Source organism: Pleuronectes platessa, chromosome 2 (assembly GCF_947347685.1).
Source record: "Pleuronectes platessa chromosome 2, fPlePla1.1, whole genome shotgun sequence".
Classification (NCBI taxonomy): Eukaryota; Metazoa; Chordata; class Actinopteri; order Pleuronectiformes; family Pleuronectidae; genus Pleuronectes; species Pleuronectes platessa.
In genome coordinates, this window is record NC_070627.1 from 22,527,978 (window position 1) to 22,547,411 (window position 19,434).

General features: G+C 42.3%; 1 protein-coding gene across 1 annotated transcript in view; it reads right to left on the reverse strand.

The window, feature by feature from the left end:
* The window catches only part of cdh4 (cadherin 4, type 1, R-cadherin (retinal)), a 76,574-nt gene extending 57,590 nt beyond the window's left edge, over positions 1 to 18,984 (reverse strand). Inside the window, exons 1-3 of the mRNA XM_053411213.1 lie at positions 18,965 to 18,984; positions 17,230 to 17,452; positions 8,644 to 8,826 (exon numbers count right to left, since the gene is read on the reverse strand). Coding sequence (XP_053267188.1) covers positions 8,644 to 8,826; positions 17,230 to 17,325 — 279 coding nt within the window. The 5' untranslated portion in view covers positions 17,326 to 17,452; positions 18,965 to 18,984. The remainder of the gene's footprint in view (positions 1 to 8,643; positions 8,827 to 17,229; positions 17,453 to 18,964) is intronic.
* Between the last annotated feature and the right edge of the window lie 450 nt (positions 18,985 to 19,434).

Genomic DNA, 19,434 nt, shown 5'->3' on the forward strand with positions numbered 1-19,434 from the left:
TTTTTTTTCACATTAAATCCATTGGGCTGGGGTCAGGGTTTGGAGAGAAAATAAACTGAAATCCAGTCAGGTTCGGTTCTGGCTCAGTTCGGGTTCAGACAGAAAATGCAGCTGAGCCACTCTATTATTACAACAGTAATGTCCATTGAAGCGTTTCTTTATCATCATCTTTAGCAGGATAACACTGGATGGTCTCTCTTTATGCGTATTTCCGAGACTAAACCAATTTTGGAGTCGGGGGTTTCTACTGGTGAAAGATCATGTCGTGTGTGACCCTATCACCAGGCAGTCATGCAGTGTGAACTCATATCAACTGCAGGACTCTCAATCACCTTTTCTTTCTTTTTTTTATGTTCTATGAAATGACATAATAAAGTAGCTTAAATTAAACAATTTCCTATTCACATGTGTTAACAACTACATATTTTTTTTAGACCTAAATGACGATAGTTGACGACTTTCTCTTAAATGTAAAAATCACCTTTATGTCCTAACCAATCTTCAAAAGTAAAATAATAAACCAAAGCCATACAACAGTGTTTGAAAGAAGTGTGTTAGAAGAGGCCTTGATGATGATTATAATGATGGTAGAACGATAATAATAACAATAAAGCATTTTTGTTGCAAAAACCGCACCGTCTAGACTGCTTCAAAGGTCCGACCTAGAAGAAGGCTGAGGCAGGAGAGTTATTTTGCCAGGTGGAGCTGGGTTAGACGGTACGTTCTCATCATGAAAAAGTAAAACATGTGTTACAGGATTAGAAAAAGAGTTTTATTCCTGGAAACCTTGTTTTTATTGTTAATGATTCCGCACCAAGAAACTCCTGGATTCTAGGACGCTCTCCGAGGGCGGTGTCAGGATGAAAGGGAGCGCAGCGTGACCTAGAAACCTTTAAACCCCAACGAGACATCAACAAACTCTGTCTGCACCTTGAAGCTATAGACTAGACTGAATTTCTTTCACAGACAGATGACGACTATTTAGACTGAGCATTGAGTCATTATGAGCATGAACCGATACTTAATGGCTCTATTGATATGAACTGTTACGAGTTATTAGGGTCATATTAAGGTAGTGGGATGGCTGTGGCTGATTAAATGATAATCTTTACCTGCTGTCGATAACAAGTGGAGATTACATTGCTCAAGACATCTGATGTGGTTCAGTAGAGAAGCTATAAAAGCTTTGACCTCATCGTATCACCTATAGAGTTTCCTTGTTTGCTGCTTGATTCAACTATCAATTAAATAGACAACGTATTGATTAGGGGGCAGTGCTTTGTACAGCAGCCCTAGCAACAAAAGCAAGACTTTAAACCTAATAAATATCACATCTTCGCTGGTGTGCAGTCAAAATGCTTGTGTTTTCAGATTGTCACAGTGCTAACAAGCGACACGACACACAAACACAACGTAAAATCTTGAATGAAAGAGCAAATGTTTCGCCATTTTTGTAATTTTGCCCTAAATCCTGACACCCTTGGTCAGGATAAAAGCTGACAGCCACTGTTATTCCTTTTAGACAGCGCTTACAGTCTTAACATGCCATGTCAATAACACACATTGTTTTGGTGTACTGCTTAAAATTAGAGAGATAAACTTAAATAAAGCCCGTGGATACAACTGCAGCTTACAGTAGTAGTAGAGGAATAATTCAGTTGGTCCTGGATATGATATAATTTGGAGAGGAAGTTGATTGTGCGAGCGTTAAGTAAAGGTTTATTTTGCTGTTGTTCTTCATACACTACTATTTAATGAAAGGAAATGTAAAACACCATGTTTAAGAAAGAGAAATAAGATTCCTAGAACTGGCAATTTATCTGGATCCCCTTCAGAATGTTACAGGTTCTGTCTTGAATCATGCCCCACTATTTTTTAAGTAATCCTGTTGAGATACGGATACTTGGGATACTTACGGTGTAAGTTCTGCCCTATACTTTATGTACCCATACACGCGTTCATATTCACACATACAAACCAGACACAAAGTATTTGAATGCACTGGGATGCAATAAAACTGCAGACAAAACAAGCGGATCCAAACAGCATATCACAAACTCATTATGTGCTGTAATGAAATACACTGTGCAATATGAGGTGGTAAATAAACCAGCGTGTTTTCATTTTAGGTAGCAAATAGCACTAGAGACATTACAATGTCATTGAACTAACTCTCCCCCCCCCACACACACACGTTTATGGTGTATATTACATATGTAACATTATATATAGTTAAGCTATGGTAAAATAAATTAGAAAAGCAACAAAAAGCCACACATATTCTTTGTATCTCCTAAGTACGAGTAAAGTTTTCATCTACACTAGTAAAACTGAGAGGTGGAGAACTCAACCATTTGTTTTTCTCTGTGTGCTTTTGTTTGGTTCTGATAAAAACCATCGAAATGAAGGGCCCGTAGATCCTCCGACTGCGACTCATTCCACACAAAACTGTATCGCATTATACTAGCCTTGAGTAATGGTCTATTCAAAATAATGAGGTGAACCAAATCACACTGAGATGCACGCTAATAAGCCACATCACCTACTCACCTTGAGTCCTTCATTTCTCTTCAAGAATGTGAATGTGTGATAAAACCATCATTACAGATATCATTACCATTTCATTTCACTGTGTGGAAAGGGCACAAAGTCACGCCAAAAGGAAACAGTGAAAGCAGATATGTTTCTTCAGTCTGTCCCTTGGCTGCATATTAAAAATACCCATTTGCAATGCACTAAGTTATGTCCAGCTCGTATTGTTCCATTCCTTGTCCTAACTGTGGGTCAAAGAGGGAGCCAGTGTTTTTGAGGCCTGGTTAAATGAAAGGAGAATCTTTTCTCTCCCATATTCGGACTGCTTTCCATCAGTTTTGCCTCATTGGTCTGAGTGTAGGTGCTGCAGGAGACGGTTGAGATGAGAGTGCCACAAATGGCCTGAAACTAATGTTGGCCTCCCTCACCCTCTAGATTTACAGCGCTCTCCAAAGACTCTGTATTTTTTTTTTTCAATTTCAGTCCATCCCCGTCTCTCCCTTTTCCATCTCCCGCCATCGCTGCTTTTCAGTTTCTCAAAAGGAGCCGCTATCGCCATCTACCTCAGTGTCCATTGTCCAGTGTCCATGAGGTTTTTTAACCTCTCCATTTCCACTGCACTTACATCTGTCATGTCAAATCACTTGACGGCAAAGGAATATTCCATTTGAGCACAAAGGTAAATCAATGCCATCACGCTGCATTACTTGTGGTTCTCCAAGAGTGAATTGCACATGTCAAGGTAAAAATGGCCAGCAGAGGAATGGAGCTCTTGCACGCTATGGGTTTCTGTGTGTGTATGAGAGAGAGAGAGAGAGAGAGAGAGAGAGAGAGAGAGAGAGAGAGAGAGTCAAAGTGAAAGTAGCTTTCAGAAGGTGTATCAGAATATTACCGTCTGAGCCAGAAGTCTGTGATGACAAGGGTGGTGTGAATGTTAGAATCCAACTGAGCATGTAACAAATAGCATCATGAATACAATAAAGTCATAATAGACGGCCGAATTGATTAATACATTCATTAATTATTCAAAATACCATAACTATTTTAACCATACTTTTACCATATTTTTTAAAATGGACGATGTGAAACTATACTAACCAGAAAAATATACCCTTCAGCAGCTCGATAATAACCACCCATGTATTTGACATTTAACGAGACTATCTTGTTTGGCCCATGTCCCATATACTAACATAGTCGAGGCGGGATTTATGACCAATACTGCCACACACCAGCAGGGGGCAACCATCCTTACATACAGTCTCTGGTTATTACATACAGATAAATCGGCAGCAAGATTTTTTATCCTGTATGAGTGACAGGCTCTGTCAGCATAACTGGGATTAATCAAACGTCCCACAGCAGCAGGCTCACTGTACATTAGCCTCTCACTGAGTCCAGTGGAGAACAAGCAGCGGTCTATCACACACCTCTCTGGGCGTGTCTCATTTGCATCATTTCACGGTTTCAAAGTGGTAATTACGCTCTCAGGGTTAATTGGTCTTTTTAAACCTGCTGAACCCGCCCATGTGAAGGCTGGAGTGTAGAAACAAAAGCAAAGACTCAAAGAGTTTCCCGCACAGCACCGGAGAGCTGCTGTGTCCTGGAATCAAGTGTGTCAGCTTTAAAGGTTGTTCTCTGCCTCTTCTGAGACCTGCAAGATAAAGCACGAAATCCCCACTGCTCCTCCGCACGGCTGCCTGTCAGAATGGAGAGTTGTGTAGCTGAGAGAGCTGGGGACAGATGAACTCACAGACTCACATCCCCCATGGTGCACTGCTTTCAGATATGGCTGAGGGCTGTGACACACCTATAGTGCCTTGCATAAGTATTCACCCCCCTTGGACTTTTTCCCATTATGTACTGTTACTAACTGGAATTCAAATAGACTTAAATAAACTTTTTCCCGTTTGATCAACAAAACATGCATAGTACTTTGGAGGTGCAAAATACATTTTATTGTTACACAAACAATAATGAGAACAAAAAAGTTGACATCTGTTGGGTGCATAAGTATTCGGCCCCCTGTGTCAATACTTGGTAGAACCCCCTTTCGCTGCAATTACAGCTGCAAGTCTTTTGGGGTATGTCTCTACCAGCTTTGCACATCTAGAGATGGAAAGGTTTGTCCATTCTTCTTGGCAAAAAAGATGAAGCTCAGTCAGATTGGATGGAGACCGTCTGTGAACCGCAATCTTCAAGTCTTGCCATAGATTCTCTATTGGATTGAGGTCTGGGCTTTGACTGGGCCATTTTAAGACATTAACATTCTTTAATCCAAACCATCTTTTGTAGCTCTGGCTGTATGTTTAGGGTCATTGTCCTGCTGGAAGATGAACCTCCGCCCCAGTCTCAAGTCTTTTGCAGACTGCATCAGATTTTCTTCAAGGATTTCCCTGTATTTGGCTCCATCCATCTTTCCCTCTATTCTGACCAGTTTCCCTGTACCTGCTGAAGAGAAGCATCCCCACAGCATGATGCTACCACCACCATGTTTCACTGTTGGGATGGTGTGCTCAGGGTGATGGGCAGTGTTGGGTTTTCGCCACACATAGCGTTTTGCAGTGAGGCCAAAAAGTTAAATTTTGGTCTCATCTGACCAGAGCACCTTCTTCCACATGTTTGCTGTGTCTCCCACATGGCTTCTGGCAAACTCCAAACGGGATTTTTTATGGATCCCTTTCAACAATGGCTTTCTTCTTGCCACTCTTCCATAAAGGCCAGATTTGTGGAGTAGACGACTAATAGTTGTCCTGTGGACAGATTCTCCCACCTCAGCTGTGGATCTCTGCAACTCCTCCAGAGTAACCATGGGCCTCCTGGTTGCTTCTCTGATTAATTTTCTCCTTGTCCGACTCTTCAGTTTGGGTGGACGGCCTCCTCTTGGTAGGTTTGCGGTTGTGCCATATTCTTTCCATTTTCTTATGATGGATTTTATGGTGCTCAGAGAGATGTTCAAAGCTCTGGATATTTTTTTATAACCTAACCCTGCTTCATATTTCTCCACAACTTTATCCCTGACCTGTTTGGTGAGCTCCTTGGTCTTCATGATGCTGTTTGTTCAGTAATGATCTCCAACAAACTCTGAGTCCGTCACAGAACAGGTGTATTTATACTGAGATTAAATTGCAGACAGGTGGACCCTATTTACTAATTATGTGACTTGCAAATGTGACTTGTGAATGCAATTGGTCGCACCAGATCTTTGTTAGGGGTTTCACAGTAAAGGGGGTGAATACATATGCACTCAACACTTTTCAGATTTTTATTTGTAAATAATTGTGAAATCCATGTAATATTTCCCCCCACTTCCAAATGATGCACTATTTTGTGTTGGTCCATTACATAAACTCACGATGAAATAAATTTTAATCTGTGGTTATACCATGACAAAATGTAGAAAAGTCCAAAGGGGGTGAATACTTATGCAAGGCACTGTATACTGTGCTCCAATTGGATAAAGTATACGGTATAAAAGCTGGGAGATGGTCCCACATGCGCGCACATACGCACCAACAGACACACACATACTAACCTGACTACACACAGAAAGGAAGCCCCTGATGTTGAATCTGACCATCTTACACCTTACTGGTGAAAAAGAGGATAGAAAGGGTCCATTCCTCCAGCAGCGCAACACAATTTGGTGGCTCCCCGACACTCCACAGTCCCACTGTGTGTTGGTGGGGGTGAGTGTTTCATGCTTTGGTGGAAAATCGGTCCTCTCGCCAACACATTGGTAAAAGGCGATTTCCGTAATCCGAGAGTATAAGCCTTGCTGTACAAATGGGCGTGAGGGACTTTGTGTGAGTATACATACGCGTGTGTGTGTGTGTGTGTGTGTCTGTGTCTGTGTGTGTGTGTGTGTGTGTGAGAAATGCCAGCAGAAAGCTGTACATCTGTCTGGGAAGCTGATAAGAGGCAGCGAATGAGGGAGCTCAGAGAAGCAGCACAGAGCTGGGAGCATGATGCCTCCATGTCAAACTCGCTTTAGGGTGTCTGTCTTTTGGATAGTTATTGTTTGTAATTGCAAAGTGGCTACATACATGTTCCCTGTGTGAACTGTAGAAATGTAAAGCAATGAAAGAACTGAATTGTTAAGCATCCTAGTGCCCGATTATAAACAACATAATCCTAATAATAATTAAGACATAAGGTCAGAATGTATGCACCTAATGCCATCTTCAGACCAGTTGTATGCACTTTCTTCTATGATGTATGGTGGTTTAACATGGACATACGTCTTGGGTGATCCAAGTTACCATTTTTGATTGGATTTCTTTTCCCCGCACCTTATGCTACAGGGCTGAATCCTACTCAAAATTTGTTCACTGTCAAGTTTTCTTTTTTTCCAACACAGCGCCCCATTAAACTTCTGTATCAGCCTGTCTGCGTCACATGTTTCACCTGCACTGTCAGCAGCTAAAGGAGTGACGCTGTGCAGGATTTTTATAACTGAGCTATATAAGCAGGAGACACACTTTAACTTTCTTTGTAAATCGGATGTTTTCACATCACAGATAGAAGACAAAGAAATAATTTAATACCAGAGAAATGAGAAATGTGTTTGCACCGCTCAGCGTCTGTACTGCCCGGCTGTGACAGGCTCTCACCTGGGAATCACACACAGCGGACCGCAGTAGAGGAGGTTATACAACCTGATCAGAAAGAACAATCATGATAGAAGCTCCACGCTCTATATGCAAATAAACACGTACATCATCCTGTTTGCAAAGATGAAATGTGTTTAAAGAAAGAAAAGAAAATACAAGATGCACAGCGTTTTAACACACTGCAACACTACAGAGACAACAGACTGAGATAAACGCACACAAACAAATTTACAAGACGGATGAAATGATTAAGAATAAGTCGTAGACAGCATTTCAAAAGTGCATGATGATTTTAAAGGGAGTCTGGTCACATAGAAGCAAATGGTGATCAGACACCTGGTGAAAGTCCCAGACCGCCGAAACCCACGGTGCAGCCATTGTGATGTTTTTAATCGATGTTGCACATGTGCAACTCTCATCAGATATGTGAAGACAAGCAAGATGCCTCACTCATTAGCCATCTCCACCATCAGCTCCCGGAAAAAACCGGAAAAGTAGTCATCAAAAACCTACATAATTTAGAATACAAACGTATTTACTGAAAATAATGGTGAGTGAGCCATCTCAATTCCTTTTCATCTCTGTTCAAAGTTGCACTTCTTGAGTGACAGCTGTTTGTAAATAAACACTCAAATTAAACTAGACGGGGACCTGGAGAACTATCTGCTTGATCACCATTTTGCATATACGATAAATCTGAATCATTATCCTGATCCGTACCAAATTTCACCTGCTCATAAATATTAGCCAATGCCAGAATTTTCTAATGCAATTTCTTCATTATTACTTGAGAAACTCACAAAGATGTCAAGCAATGTCCTCATAATGTTAAACCTTAGTGAAAAGAAATCCAAGATATGCCAACCTTAATGAATATGCAGAACGAGTTAAACATAAACTCCTTAGCCGAAGTAACATATTCTTTCTTTGTTGCAGAATACCAACTCAATTAATTACCTGCTTTCATAACATTCCTTTTAGGCTGGTTTAGACTCAGATCTGATGTCATGCACACTCACCAGTGCCAATGAGCTGTAAACAACACAGATATAAAGTCTACCAGGTATATAAACCAGTAAACAAAGAGGAAAAGAGGAAAAACCCAAAGTAATCCTTCTTCTGAAGCCAAGCATGAAATGTGTATTCTGTGTTTTCTAAGTAATAATTATTTTTCATCTGTCTGTGGTTCCCTGAGGTCAGCAGGCAAACCTCGGGGCATCATTAATTAAATTGGAGACAAGAGCAGAGCTTATCATCTGCTGGGTGTGCCTAAAATCAAATATCAGAATATTGAGTCTCTTGGCCTAATGGTGAAAATAAACAGTGTTACAGTATATCCCCCCCTCCTGGTCTCTCCTGGTCCGACTAAGTACTTAGAAAGAACAAACAGCTGAGGTGGTCTACCTAGTCTTTCTATGAATCTCAACTTTTCTCTGCAAACACAAGTTATGTGAAAGTTTTGCTTTGCACCGAATACAAACAATATGCAGTCACTTACTCTGACGAGCATGTGAGGGAAGGGGCCCCTGGAGTTCTCAGGCACGTTGATAGGCGGGATGACCCAGTCTCTCTTCTGTCGCCTCAGCCCGTTGGCAGAGGAGCCTCTCTGATGTCTTCGAGAAAACTTGATAACTCTGGGTTGTGATTCCCACATTCTTGACAACATTTCTTCGATGCCAACCTGAAAAGAAAAAGGCACACACATATATATCATTTCAAGCCTACATTTCTCATTGAATTACTTGCGCATCTTATCATTTGAAGATTGCAATTTGGCCGTGACAGGCTGGAAGATGAATCTATAAAGTGCTGTAAAATGACACGTATTCTCCGCTCAAAATGAAACTGAAATACTGGGTGTCATGCTGACAGTAAGACCCATTTTGGGAGAGTGACAGAGAAGCAAACACAAGGAAGCACAGATAAACATTTTCTGAAAGCTGCCGCATCACATTTCATGAGGCCCTTGGCAAGACATGTGAGCCTGCCCTTGGCTTCTGTCTAAGAAAGCGAGACTTCCCCTAGGCTACATGGCTGGGTTCTGTCCACAGAGGTGTTTTGTTGTGTCTGCATCTCTGAATAGATTTTTAAGGCAGACAACGTATTTTCCGTCCTCTCGGTCCACACTGAATAGAAAAAAACAAGGTGACACTGATAGAGGCCTATCATCAGATAACCTGGTATTGATGAAAGCAGTGGGAGAGAACAGTGAAACGTAACCTTGACCAATGACGATTCTCACTCTCAACACATTTGAATATTTGAGCTGACTCTGTGTGCTCTTTTTTTTTGTTCATCCCACAGACTCTTTATAAAGATGGACGACGCGTCTCCACCTCCTCCCCCTATCTATAACTCTGCCATCTTGAGTACTTGGAGTCTGCGTGGTGACCATCAGCGGATGGAGCTGCAGCAGTGAGGTCACGCCGATACATAACCTCGACCAATTACTGTCAGCCATGTCACAGCATCAAATTACTCATTAAAACTATAATTAGGCGCATTTGGAAAAACAAAAGTGCGATAAGAACTATCTACAATTACAGAAACCATTATTGAGAGTACTGTATTTGACATGTATTTTAACTTTTTAGAGCAGTCCATGTCCCAACGGCTAACATGGATGGAGGTGGGATTTATAACCTATACTACAGACAGCCACCAGGGGGGCAATCAACATACTCTGGCTTCAACTTTTGGGAGAAGTCATCCATCTTATCACTCTATGGAGTCTATGGTCTGCCTTGCTACATTAATATGTGCTGTGATTGGTTCATTCCTAATGAGTTTTTGAGGGTTCACTCATCACTGTACCACATCTGGAGATAAGTAGTGACACTTTTGTGGGTGAGTCCCAACAAATCTGTAATCTGAATAACCTTCTACCATCAAGAACATAGTGGCAGAATTAACGACGACTCTGAAACTCATTACATCAACGAAAAAGGTTAGCTTACAAATTTAGCATTATGGTGGTTTATGTGAACAGTTATGATTCAACATTCCTGGCCTGAATTATTGCTGCAGTCAGCCCCTGGTTACATTTACTTAAATGTGGACTCTCTGGACTACTGTACTATTCCTCAGTCCAGAATGTGTCCCTGATTTGTTTGCATGTGTGTCACCTGTTAGTTTTGATGCTAAAGTAACTGTGAACATAATGAGGATGCATTGTATTATGGGTAACGGTTCTGTAGGAAGGAATGAGCTGCAGCTGCAGAAAGAAGTTTGTCTTCCTGCTCATGTTGACAGGTGAAATCAGGGTTAGAAGGTTGTGTTAAAGACATGTGTTTTTCCCCCAATCCTCTACGGTGTCCTCCTGCGTAAGATTGTTCTATTGCTGTAATCCCCCTAATCCTATTGTGGTCTCTGCACCCAGCAAACACACACACACATTCACTGGCAGCGTGCTGCTGTCACCTGAAGCTCAGAGGAAATCCTCCTGCTTATCCCACCTGGACGACGTCATACAGGCAAAGTCACACAGGCGTGCACACGAGCCACCAAGGACACGTCGCCATGCCAAACACAGGCCGGCGGTTCATCCTATCAATATACACCTGCTTTGCCTGTGAGAGAGGCAAACGGTAAGCCACACCTGAGCAAACACAGTGTATATTTTTCTATCTTTTGTTCTAAGTCTTTGCACATTCACAGCTCAGAGGATTGGACCATGAGCTGGGTGCGGGTCTCTGGACAGGCAGGGCTGTTGGTTTATCTTGGCAGGAGCACGATGAGGGGGGGTGGGGCGCCCGGAGTGGATGGTCAGAGGACAGAGAGAGGAACGAGGGGACCAGATGTGTTTCCCAGATAAGATACCGTGTGTTCCAGCTCCGCTCATCCAAAACACTCACAGGTACCAACTGGCATGAGGGAGACGGGGAGCGGGCCAGTCTCCTCCGTGGGCAGCAGGTGGAATTAGTCTCTGTCTGTGAATATGTGTGTGTATGTGTGTTTGTTGATGTTTCTGTGTGTGAGTGTGTGTGCCGGCAGATGCCTCTTTTAAAACAAACAAGTATGTAGGGTTGACGCCAGTCTCTTGCAGATGATGAATCATCAGGACTGTCTGTTTTACAGTTACTAAAGCAGAAAACATGCATGACTCCACGAGCTTCCTCATCTATGCTGTGCTGTTACCGTGATAACGTCTTTATCTGCCTTACTGGCAATCGGCAGTAAAACACAATGGCTGAACAGTGTCTCTATACGCCAATCAGCCAGCTGAAGAAGGCGTCCATCAGGTCTGACGATAACAAGGTTGAAGCGTCCGATGGGTTCGTCCCGACATGCCTTTGGAAATGTTGCCAAAACAGAAACCAGGCAGAGAGAGACATGGAGACAGACAAAGAAAGGGAGACATCTTTCATTGTAAGTCTGCATGTGGATGATATCGACATAGTGACTCAATGCGGACTGTCACTTTTCAAACAGCGAGGCAGACGACAGGCTGCTGGCATTGTGACAACACGAGGATTACAAAGGAAAGGAGGAGAAGCTGGAACCTGCTTTCTATGGGCAACCAGGAGGCGAGTTGCATGCTCGTGTGCACATATGGGAAATACTGTGCCCTGGCATTGATGCAAGCATGTTTACACGCGTGCAAATGTGTCAAAATGATGCATGAACATATGTGTTGGTGTATTTGACTGTGAATGTGCGATTCCCAGTGTGTGTGTATGTGCATGAGCACATGACAAGAAATCGGTTAGTGTGGCCCTGACGCGCCTGGGGCTCCTGAAACCCAGAGGCAGCCGGGGCCAGCTGGCAGCGCTGCCATCCCCAGCAAGCCGCGCATTGCTGGGGCATTCTTCAGGCCTGTGAGGCCCCGAGCCCTGGAGCTGACATCTGGAGGTTATCGGTCTGACAAACAGGCAGAACAATACAATAAGAGCGTGTGCTCATTGCCCAGTCTCTGTTCTGCAGGGCACTGAAATCATTTGATTTACTTTTTTCTAATGTTACTTTTCTCAGTCTTTATTGCGCAGGATGTCTGTGATAAAAAATACATCAGTCTTTCTGCAGTAAGAAGAATGTTCTACTATGAGATTTTTTCTCAACACTAAAGTGAAGGAATATAACATTTAAATCTAACTTTGTATTTAAAAGGGATTTAACGTCTGGTTGCTGAAGTTGCCGTTGTGGATGTTCAACATAATATCGCTCTAAACACAAAGATAAGCACAGAACGTTCAAATTCTGCCTGTGTCGCTTTTCGATGACCATCAGACCCAAGGGTACCAGTTCCAACCTTGCTACTGGCCTTTGCTGTAATCTAATTTGAACAGGTGAGGCAGTCTGGTAAGAGCAATGTGATTTAAAAAAAATCTAATGAACACTAAAATCCGCTCGGACAAGAAGTCGACTCCAAATCAACCGATGCATAACTGATGGCCCTACACTGGTGGAGAAGGCAGACCAATGTACCATGAAATCAGCACAAGTTGGAGAGCACTCAACGCTACCTGTGTGCGACGTGATAGCCTGAGTACACAAACACAGCGGCAAAGGGCTCTCAGGCCAAAGATGCTCTACACTTCAATTGCTGCGGTATTGTACCCTGGAAAATTAAATAGTAAAATGAGCCGGCCGTCCACGGAGCACATTCCAAGTATGCTAATTTCTGCTACTAAAGCAGAACTGTGAGAAAGTAAGCCAGTTATTAAAAGCGAATCAATGCTGCATCAAAGAGCAGGAAGCCACATCATAACACACTGTGTTGCAGCCAGTTTATCCGAGTATATTTGAGCCGAGCACACAGACTGTTACAGTGCAGCGTCTCTCTGTTCACATTATCCGTCGCTGCACAGAGCCAGTGAGCAAAATGAGTTGGTGTTTGAGCTGACTGTCTTCTAATCGCCATTGGGAAGAAGGGGAAATCCTGTGCTGTTCATATTCTCCGCTGCTGTTGCCCTGCTGATTACGCAGAGATACGTTGCAGCTAGGTGATGCGATTATGATAACCTCCTCTCTAAAATAACTAGCCTTTCAGAACAAAGAGATGAGCTCAGATAACAACGAGTGTTTACGTTTAACGCACTGGAGAAGGAAAATGGGCCAGACTGTTTAAAAACACTGCACGTCACTGATAGCACTGTTTTAATTTGCATTCCCAGAAATCATGCAAAGTCATTGGGTTAAACAGCACATTAACAGGTGATTATGTTATACTGTATATCAAAGAAGAACTAGAATTAGTGCCCTGCAGCTATAATCCTTCCCCTACTAGTCTGTCCAGGATCATATAATAAATGTACTGCATGTAGGGCAGACATTTAATAAGGTTTATCTGTGACCTTTTATATATAAGTCATCATTTTACCATTTTACCTTATTCGACATTTGTTCTAGCCTTTATACAATATATTTACATGACAGAAGCCTTAAGCAGGACAGGAGGAGAGAGAGAGCACCAACCTGCAGACTGTAGGGCAGCTAACTAGCTGCTTTGCTGTCTCTCCTAAATTGTGACCAACGAAGCATTATGCTTTGGACCAATATGTTGGTGCTAGTGTGACATGTATTGGCAGTCATACAAATAACCTTCTGCTTTAGAGGGTAAATATGAGCTCTGTGTTTTATCAGTCAACAAACATTCACACCAAAGGAGTAAAACAGGGACAGTTGCAAGGAACTGAACCAACAAAGCCTTGTCTGTAGGGAAGTTTGACAGCAGGACAGAGACTCTGCTACAAGAGATGTTTCGATCGGAAATGCCTCCGATGCAGCTGAAAATGCTTGTTCAGGCATCGACGAGAGCGCAAGTCTTTACCGATCCGAAGTTTTTTAAGTTTCTTAGTTTCCAGATAAAACGGCAAATTATTTTTACAAGAAATCCTGCTGTCCTGCTGACAGTTTGGCAGTATTTCACACTGGAAAGTTTCATGAGTAAAATGGCGACGTGTAACATATGCAATATTTCTCTTTTGATGGGTGGCACTCGTGTTGCCAATTACAACGCAGGCAACAGGCCATACAATAACAACAGTAATCCTCACTTCTAAACAGGGTTAGTGGCATACAACTGTTCATATAAATGTTTACATATAGGTTTTTAATATTTTCAAATAGACTGTATGGGATTGGTACTCGATATTGGCCTAGACACAATGTCCAGAAATCTGTATCTGGGAAAGGAAAAGTGTTTATCTGCACTTCTCTATCTGCAGCTCTGTTGGACTCATTTTATTCCTTCAATGTTGAGGCTTGTTAGTTGAATTTTTATTCAATTCAATTCTGCAGAGTAGAAAATGTTAAAGAATAACTAAACTAAATAAGAAGTCTACAATAAAACTGTAATCACTTATAAATGTCACCCTTCCCACTCCCACTCATGCCTAGTTGATGTCATTAAAGACAAAACTGGTGATTTAATTAGTCTGTGGAGGCTGTTACAGAAAATGTCCTTTGTTTTATGTAGTTTTGTAATACTTTCAATGTTGGACTGTACAATATGAGCCAAGCACCAGATATAAACAATATATACATTTAATCAATCACCAACCAAAGTGGTTTTCTTTGGTCCTTTAAATAGATGTTCCATTTACCTGTTGTCTTTACAATTATTTCCAATAATTACATCCTTAATGACTCTGCTCTTAATGAAACAAGTATTTATTTTAATTTCCTCCTGAGGGAGTATCAGTAATTTTCCACTCAGGAGAGTGGAACTGTAAATTATACAGCCGTACCTATTTATCTGAGGGCAGAAAAAGATGACAAGAACACAGTGTTCTGGAAAAATGGCCTACTCTACTGTACGTGTAAAAGCTGGTTTTCACATTTCCATGTGATTAGAGAAAACACATTTATTTCTTGTTCGATCATTGAATCTTTCTCTCTCCACAATGTGGAAGAACATCATTATACGCCCAAACTACATCACCTGGTCCTCGCAGACTCCGTCGGAGTGGAACATTAGCTCAATCAATGTCAATTATTTCCCAGTCTCCATTATTGCACTGCGAGGAGTGGGCAGAATTTCAATCCCTACGCTGCCATTGCTTTAGCTACACAAGTCCTGTTTTTTTTTGTTATGGTTATAAACGTGAGTGAACATTAAGCCCAGTGGTGTTCAACAAGTAGTCCAGGAAAACTGGTAATGGGTTTGTCCCTCAACAAAGAGCAGCCTGGTAGTGCAATCACTAACAGTGGTTATATACTGTATATGCTGTATTATACAGTTCACCTTGTGTACTTGTGTAGCCTCTGTTAGCTAATAGAGCCTTGGTAGAGAAACAGTGTTATGTCTCATGTGATATATTTCATGTCTCTCTCGTAACATGCAAAGAAACACTGCATCACTTAAATGTGTTGTTTGAGCGTAACTATATCAAAAGACTATAGAAATACTGATTTCACAACGCAACCCAGTGTTTCAAAATCTTCTTGGACCTTAGACCTGCTTACATGGAGTCGACCTGTAACATGTAACATTTGTATCGGTCTCAGCTCCACGTTCTGAGGCAGTTTTAGAATTTCCAGGGAGAGACCCTCTTCAGGTGTGAAGACAGCCTGTAACTACTGTCCACGTGCAGTATGTACATGCAGCGTCAGGGAGACACAGGGACAAGTGTCCTTACTGTCATATGAAAGGAAGGCCTCTGAGAATAGTCAGTGTTACTGTTCAGATGATTTTGGTTCATTACATTTCACCCACTTCATATTTAATTTGTTTAGTAATTCTTTTTTTTGCACCAAAAAGTGAAGCATGTCTAATCAGAAGAAAAAAAATTGGTTTTAATAGCTGTGTACTGAAGCCAAATCCAGTTTCAAACTCTTCTCATCAAATCTAAATCCTCTTTGAATAATTTCTTATCAAACATAATTAGTTTTCACTTTCAACATTTACAAGTGGGAAAAGCAAGGATCTGTGATCATCATTTGTTGGCTGATTAGCCAGAAACACTTTTCATTGGCCACCAAGTTTTAAAATATTTAAATCTACAATAAATGAGATGATACAGCAAATGTTGATTAAATGTATCTCACACACTAAAGTAACAGGTGCTACCTACATATAACTAACTGATCCAAATACTGACGTCCTGATGCAGAATTATTAAGCTGATTATCTTCAAATATTGATATAATATACATCTGGACATGATGCAATTACTAAGATGATCTGTGGCTGAGTAGCCACACAGAGAAGACACAAAGCAGACAATAGTAAAACACATTATTTTAGCCATTGTGGAGTAAATACTAATTTGCTACAGCCAACAGAAGCCTTTTATGCTGGTGTTTGTCATTTTAACCAGCAATCAGCGTTCACTAAAAATGAGCTGCCTGCTGCCTTAATGTCTTCTATGTCCTTTGTTTACAAAAAAGGAGCAAGAAGAATTATAAGATTTGCCAGAGCTTTATAAATGAGGCATTTAACCAATCAGGAACCAGATCCAAAATTAACTATGGTAATCTAAAAATAAAACAACCTTATTACAATCTAGCCGTATAAAATGATTTCATTACAACGGCAAAACCGTACATAACCTTACCACCAGCGTTTCTCACAGAATGTGGGGGGTGAACTTACACAGATTCCGAGTGACAGGTACAAAAGAGTGAAAGCCAAGTTTTCCTGTGAGAGAGAGAACTGCATCGCTGCCACTTGCGGGTACACTCACAACTGCAGCTGAAACTATGAAGTCTGACTGTGTGGACAATAAAAACTTTATGGGCGGCCGCTCGAGCATGCAGCCGGTGGCGCTGCACACTGCCATACAATGCAGCATCCAGCAAAACGGCAAGTTAGAGATCTATTACGTTAATATGAGAAGTGTGACAAATAATTTGGTTCATCGTGAAATCATGGCAGGACAAATTAGAATATAGCGGGTCGCTGCTGCCTGGATTATTAAAGTGAAATACTGTCGTAACACTTAACCTCTGGAATGTTTTTTGAGACCAGATGAGGCCAGATGAGTGAAGATAATTTCCAATGATGGTAAAACAGACATATTAAGGGTAGAAACCTAGTTAATAAAACTGTTTGATAACTTATTAAGTCATGAGGGAATAATTTCCGTCACTTTACCCCTGTGATGTACAGCAGCATTCCTCGAGTTACGTCAAGTCTAATTACCTTTGTAAGTGATGGAGAATGGGGGTGTCCAGCCAAGGCCAGCTTAACGGTGGTCTCCCAGATGTGTGGGTCATGGAGCCCCCGGGCCGTCACCATGAACTGGACGGGCTCCGACAGGTTGGCCACTTCCTGCTCTGCATACACCTCCCCGTCAGGTCTCACACTGAAATTGGGGTCGCTGCTGACAAAGCCCACCTCTCTGCTGCGCTGGCAATCCTCAAACCTCACTGCAGGGACAGACAGAAAAAGGGCAAGAGGGGGGGGGGAAACAAAATCAGAGAGCAGCACAGTGAGATTTACTCCATGAGGTATTCACAAATCCTTGACACATCTGGCAGGCTTAAGATTAACCCGCATCCATCAAGACGTATCTTGAAATATCTCATCCCCTCGTCTGTCAACTGTGATTCCCCGCTTTGACGTCTTTGGCAAAACAAACTACTTATCTGTTCCTGAACCAGGATACATGCGAGGGAGGGTGGTGCTAATTCTTTCTCATATCATTCTTTCCCCAAACTAGACGGATAGCAATGTCAAAACAGAATTTTCCTTGGCTTCTCCAGGGAAAGCATGAAAAGAAGGTCTAAAGCATGTTTGGCTGACTGGGCCGTTGGCGCTCGATGCTTTGCTGCCAAGCACATGGAGCACAGTCTTGAATGACATTTGGAAATTTCTGCTTGACTGAGACAAAAGAGAGAGGGGTGTGAGGAATCTCGTGCACACACACAAACTGCTATTCCTGAGTCCAGAGTTAAGTCACACATGTGTCTGTATTAATAGTGTGGGAGGGTGGTTTGGGTACAGGGGGCATGGGATGTCTGATGTCTTCAAACGAGAGAGAGAGAGAGAGAGAGAGAGAGAGAGAGAGAGAGAGAGAGAGAGAGAGAGAGTGTGTGTGTTGGACTGCTGAGTGCATCAGTGCAGATTCTCCAGTGACAGCTGACGTGAATACACCATTACACCAAACAAAACAGACTCTCAGACACGATCATTTGGAAAATCCTTTCATCCCATTGCCAAATTTAATCAACACTCGATGAATCATTATCTTATGATTCAAAGCATGATGCAATGACATCACAACACACCACCCCTTGTCTCTCTACCCCCCCCCCCCCCCCCGAGTAAAAATGTGTGTCCTCTGATCTCGTCTCACAAACTCTGTCTGATGCCCAAAAAAGAGAAACTGATTTCATAAATCACAGAAGCAGGAGATCTCCTCTTATGAGTGAAGGCGGCATGATTTTATTTTTCTCCCAAAAATCCAGCATGACGAAATTCTGCAAAGCCAGCTTTTTATCAAGCCATCTATTTATTTCATCGCCCACCATCCTGTCAAGAGACGGTCCCAAACAACGGGCTGATAAAGAATTAGATCTCCTCGGCCATTGCAGCTCAGCATCGCACAAATGAGGCCACTTGTTTTCAACCTCTGAGTAATTGCACGCGTAATGGGATGGATGGTAAACACAGTTTTGACAATGTGCGCATCTGCCTGTGTTGGCAAACGCAATCCATATTTTCACTGTAAAAAAAATAAACCGCAGCCCTGCGGAGGACGTCCTCATGTGAGTGATAAGCCTTGTGCCACATTATGGTTCCTCCTTTGGGGATCATCTATCAAGGCGTGGGGAGGGGTAGGGGAGGTTAACATTAGGTTGTGACAGCATGACACAGACCTGCTTGAATTGTCCACAGATGAATTGTGATGGCAGGCATGTATTATGTAAATTACTTCAATTAGCCTGAACTGAGCAGGCTAATTGTTGTCACTTTGAGAGAGCTCTCTTGTGGCGCAGCTGGAGAAACAGGGCGTGTGTGCATGCGTGTGCCTGTTCCTGCCTGCGTGCACATACGTGTAGGACTAAGGTCAAAGTACAGCCAGTTCGGTAACGTGTCTTCCTCACATCTATTAGTTCTGATGTTAATTCTGCTATGAAAACCAGCCGGGTCTCCGTGGGACTGTCTGCTGCCAGTTGGCATGGGAACTGAGGTGGTCTGCAAGGCACCGCCGCTGTGCAGCGTCTTTGTAAGAGGACGGATCTCCATTTACCATTAGCACCCACAAGAGTCTGGGACCCTGACCCCGATTCCTGACACACATATTTAGTGCTGAGGTATTCATAAAGGCTCCACTATTCATTAAAAATCCTGTTAACAAAGCACATTCAAATCAGGTGCTGGGATCTCATCGGACACGCTGCT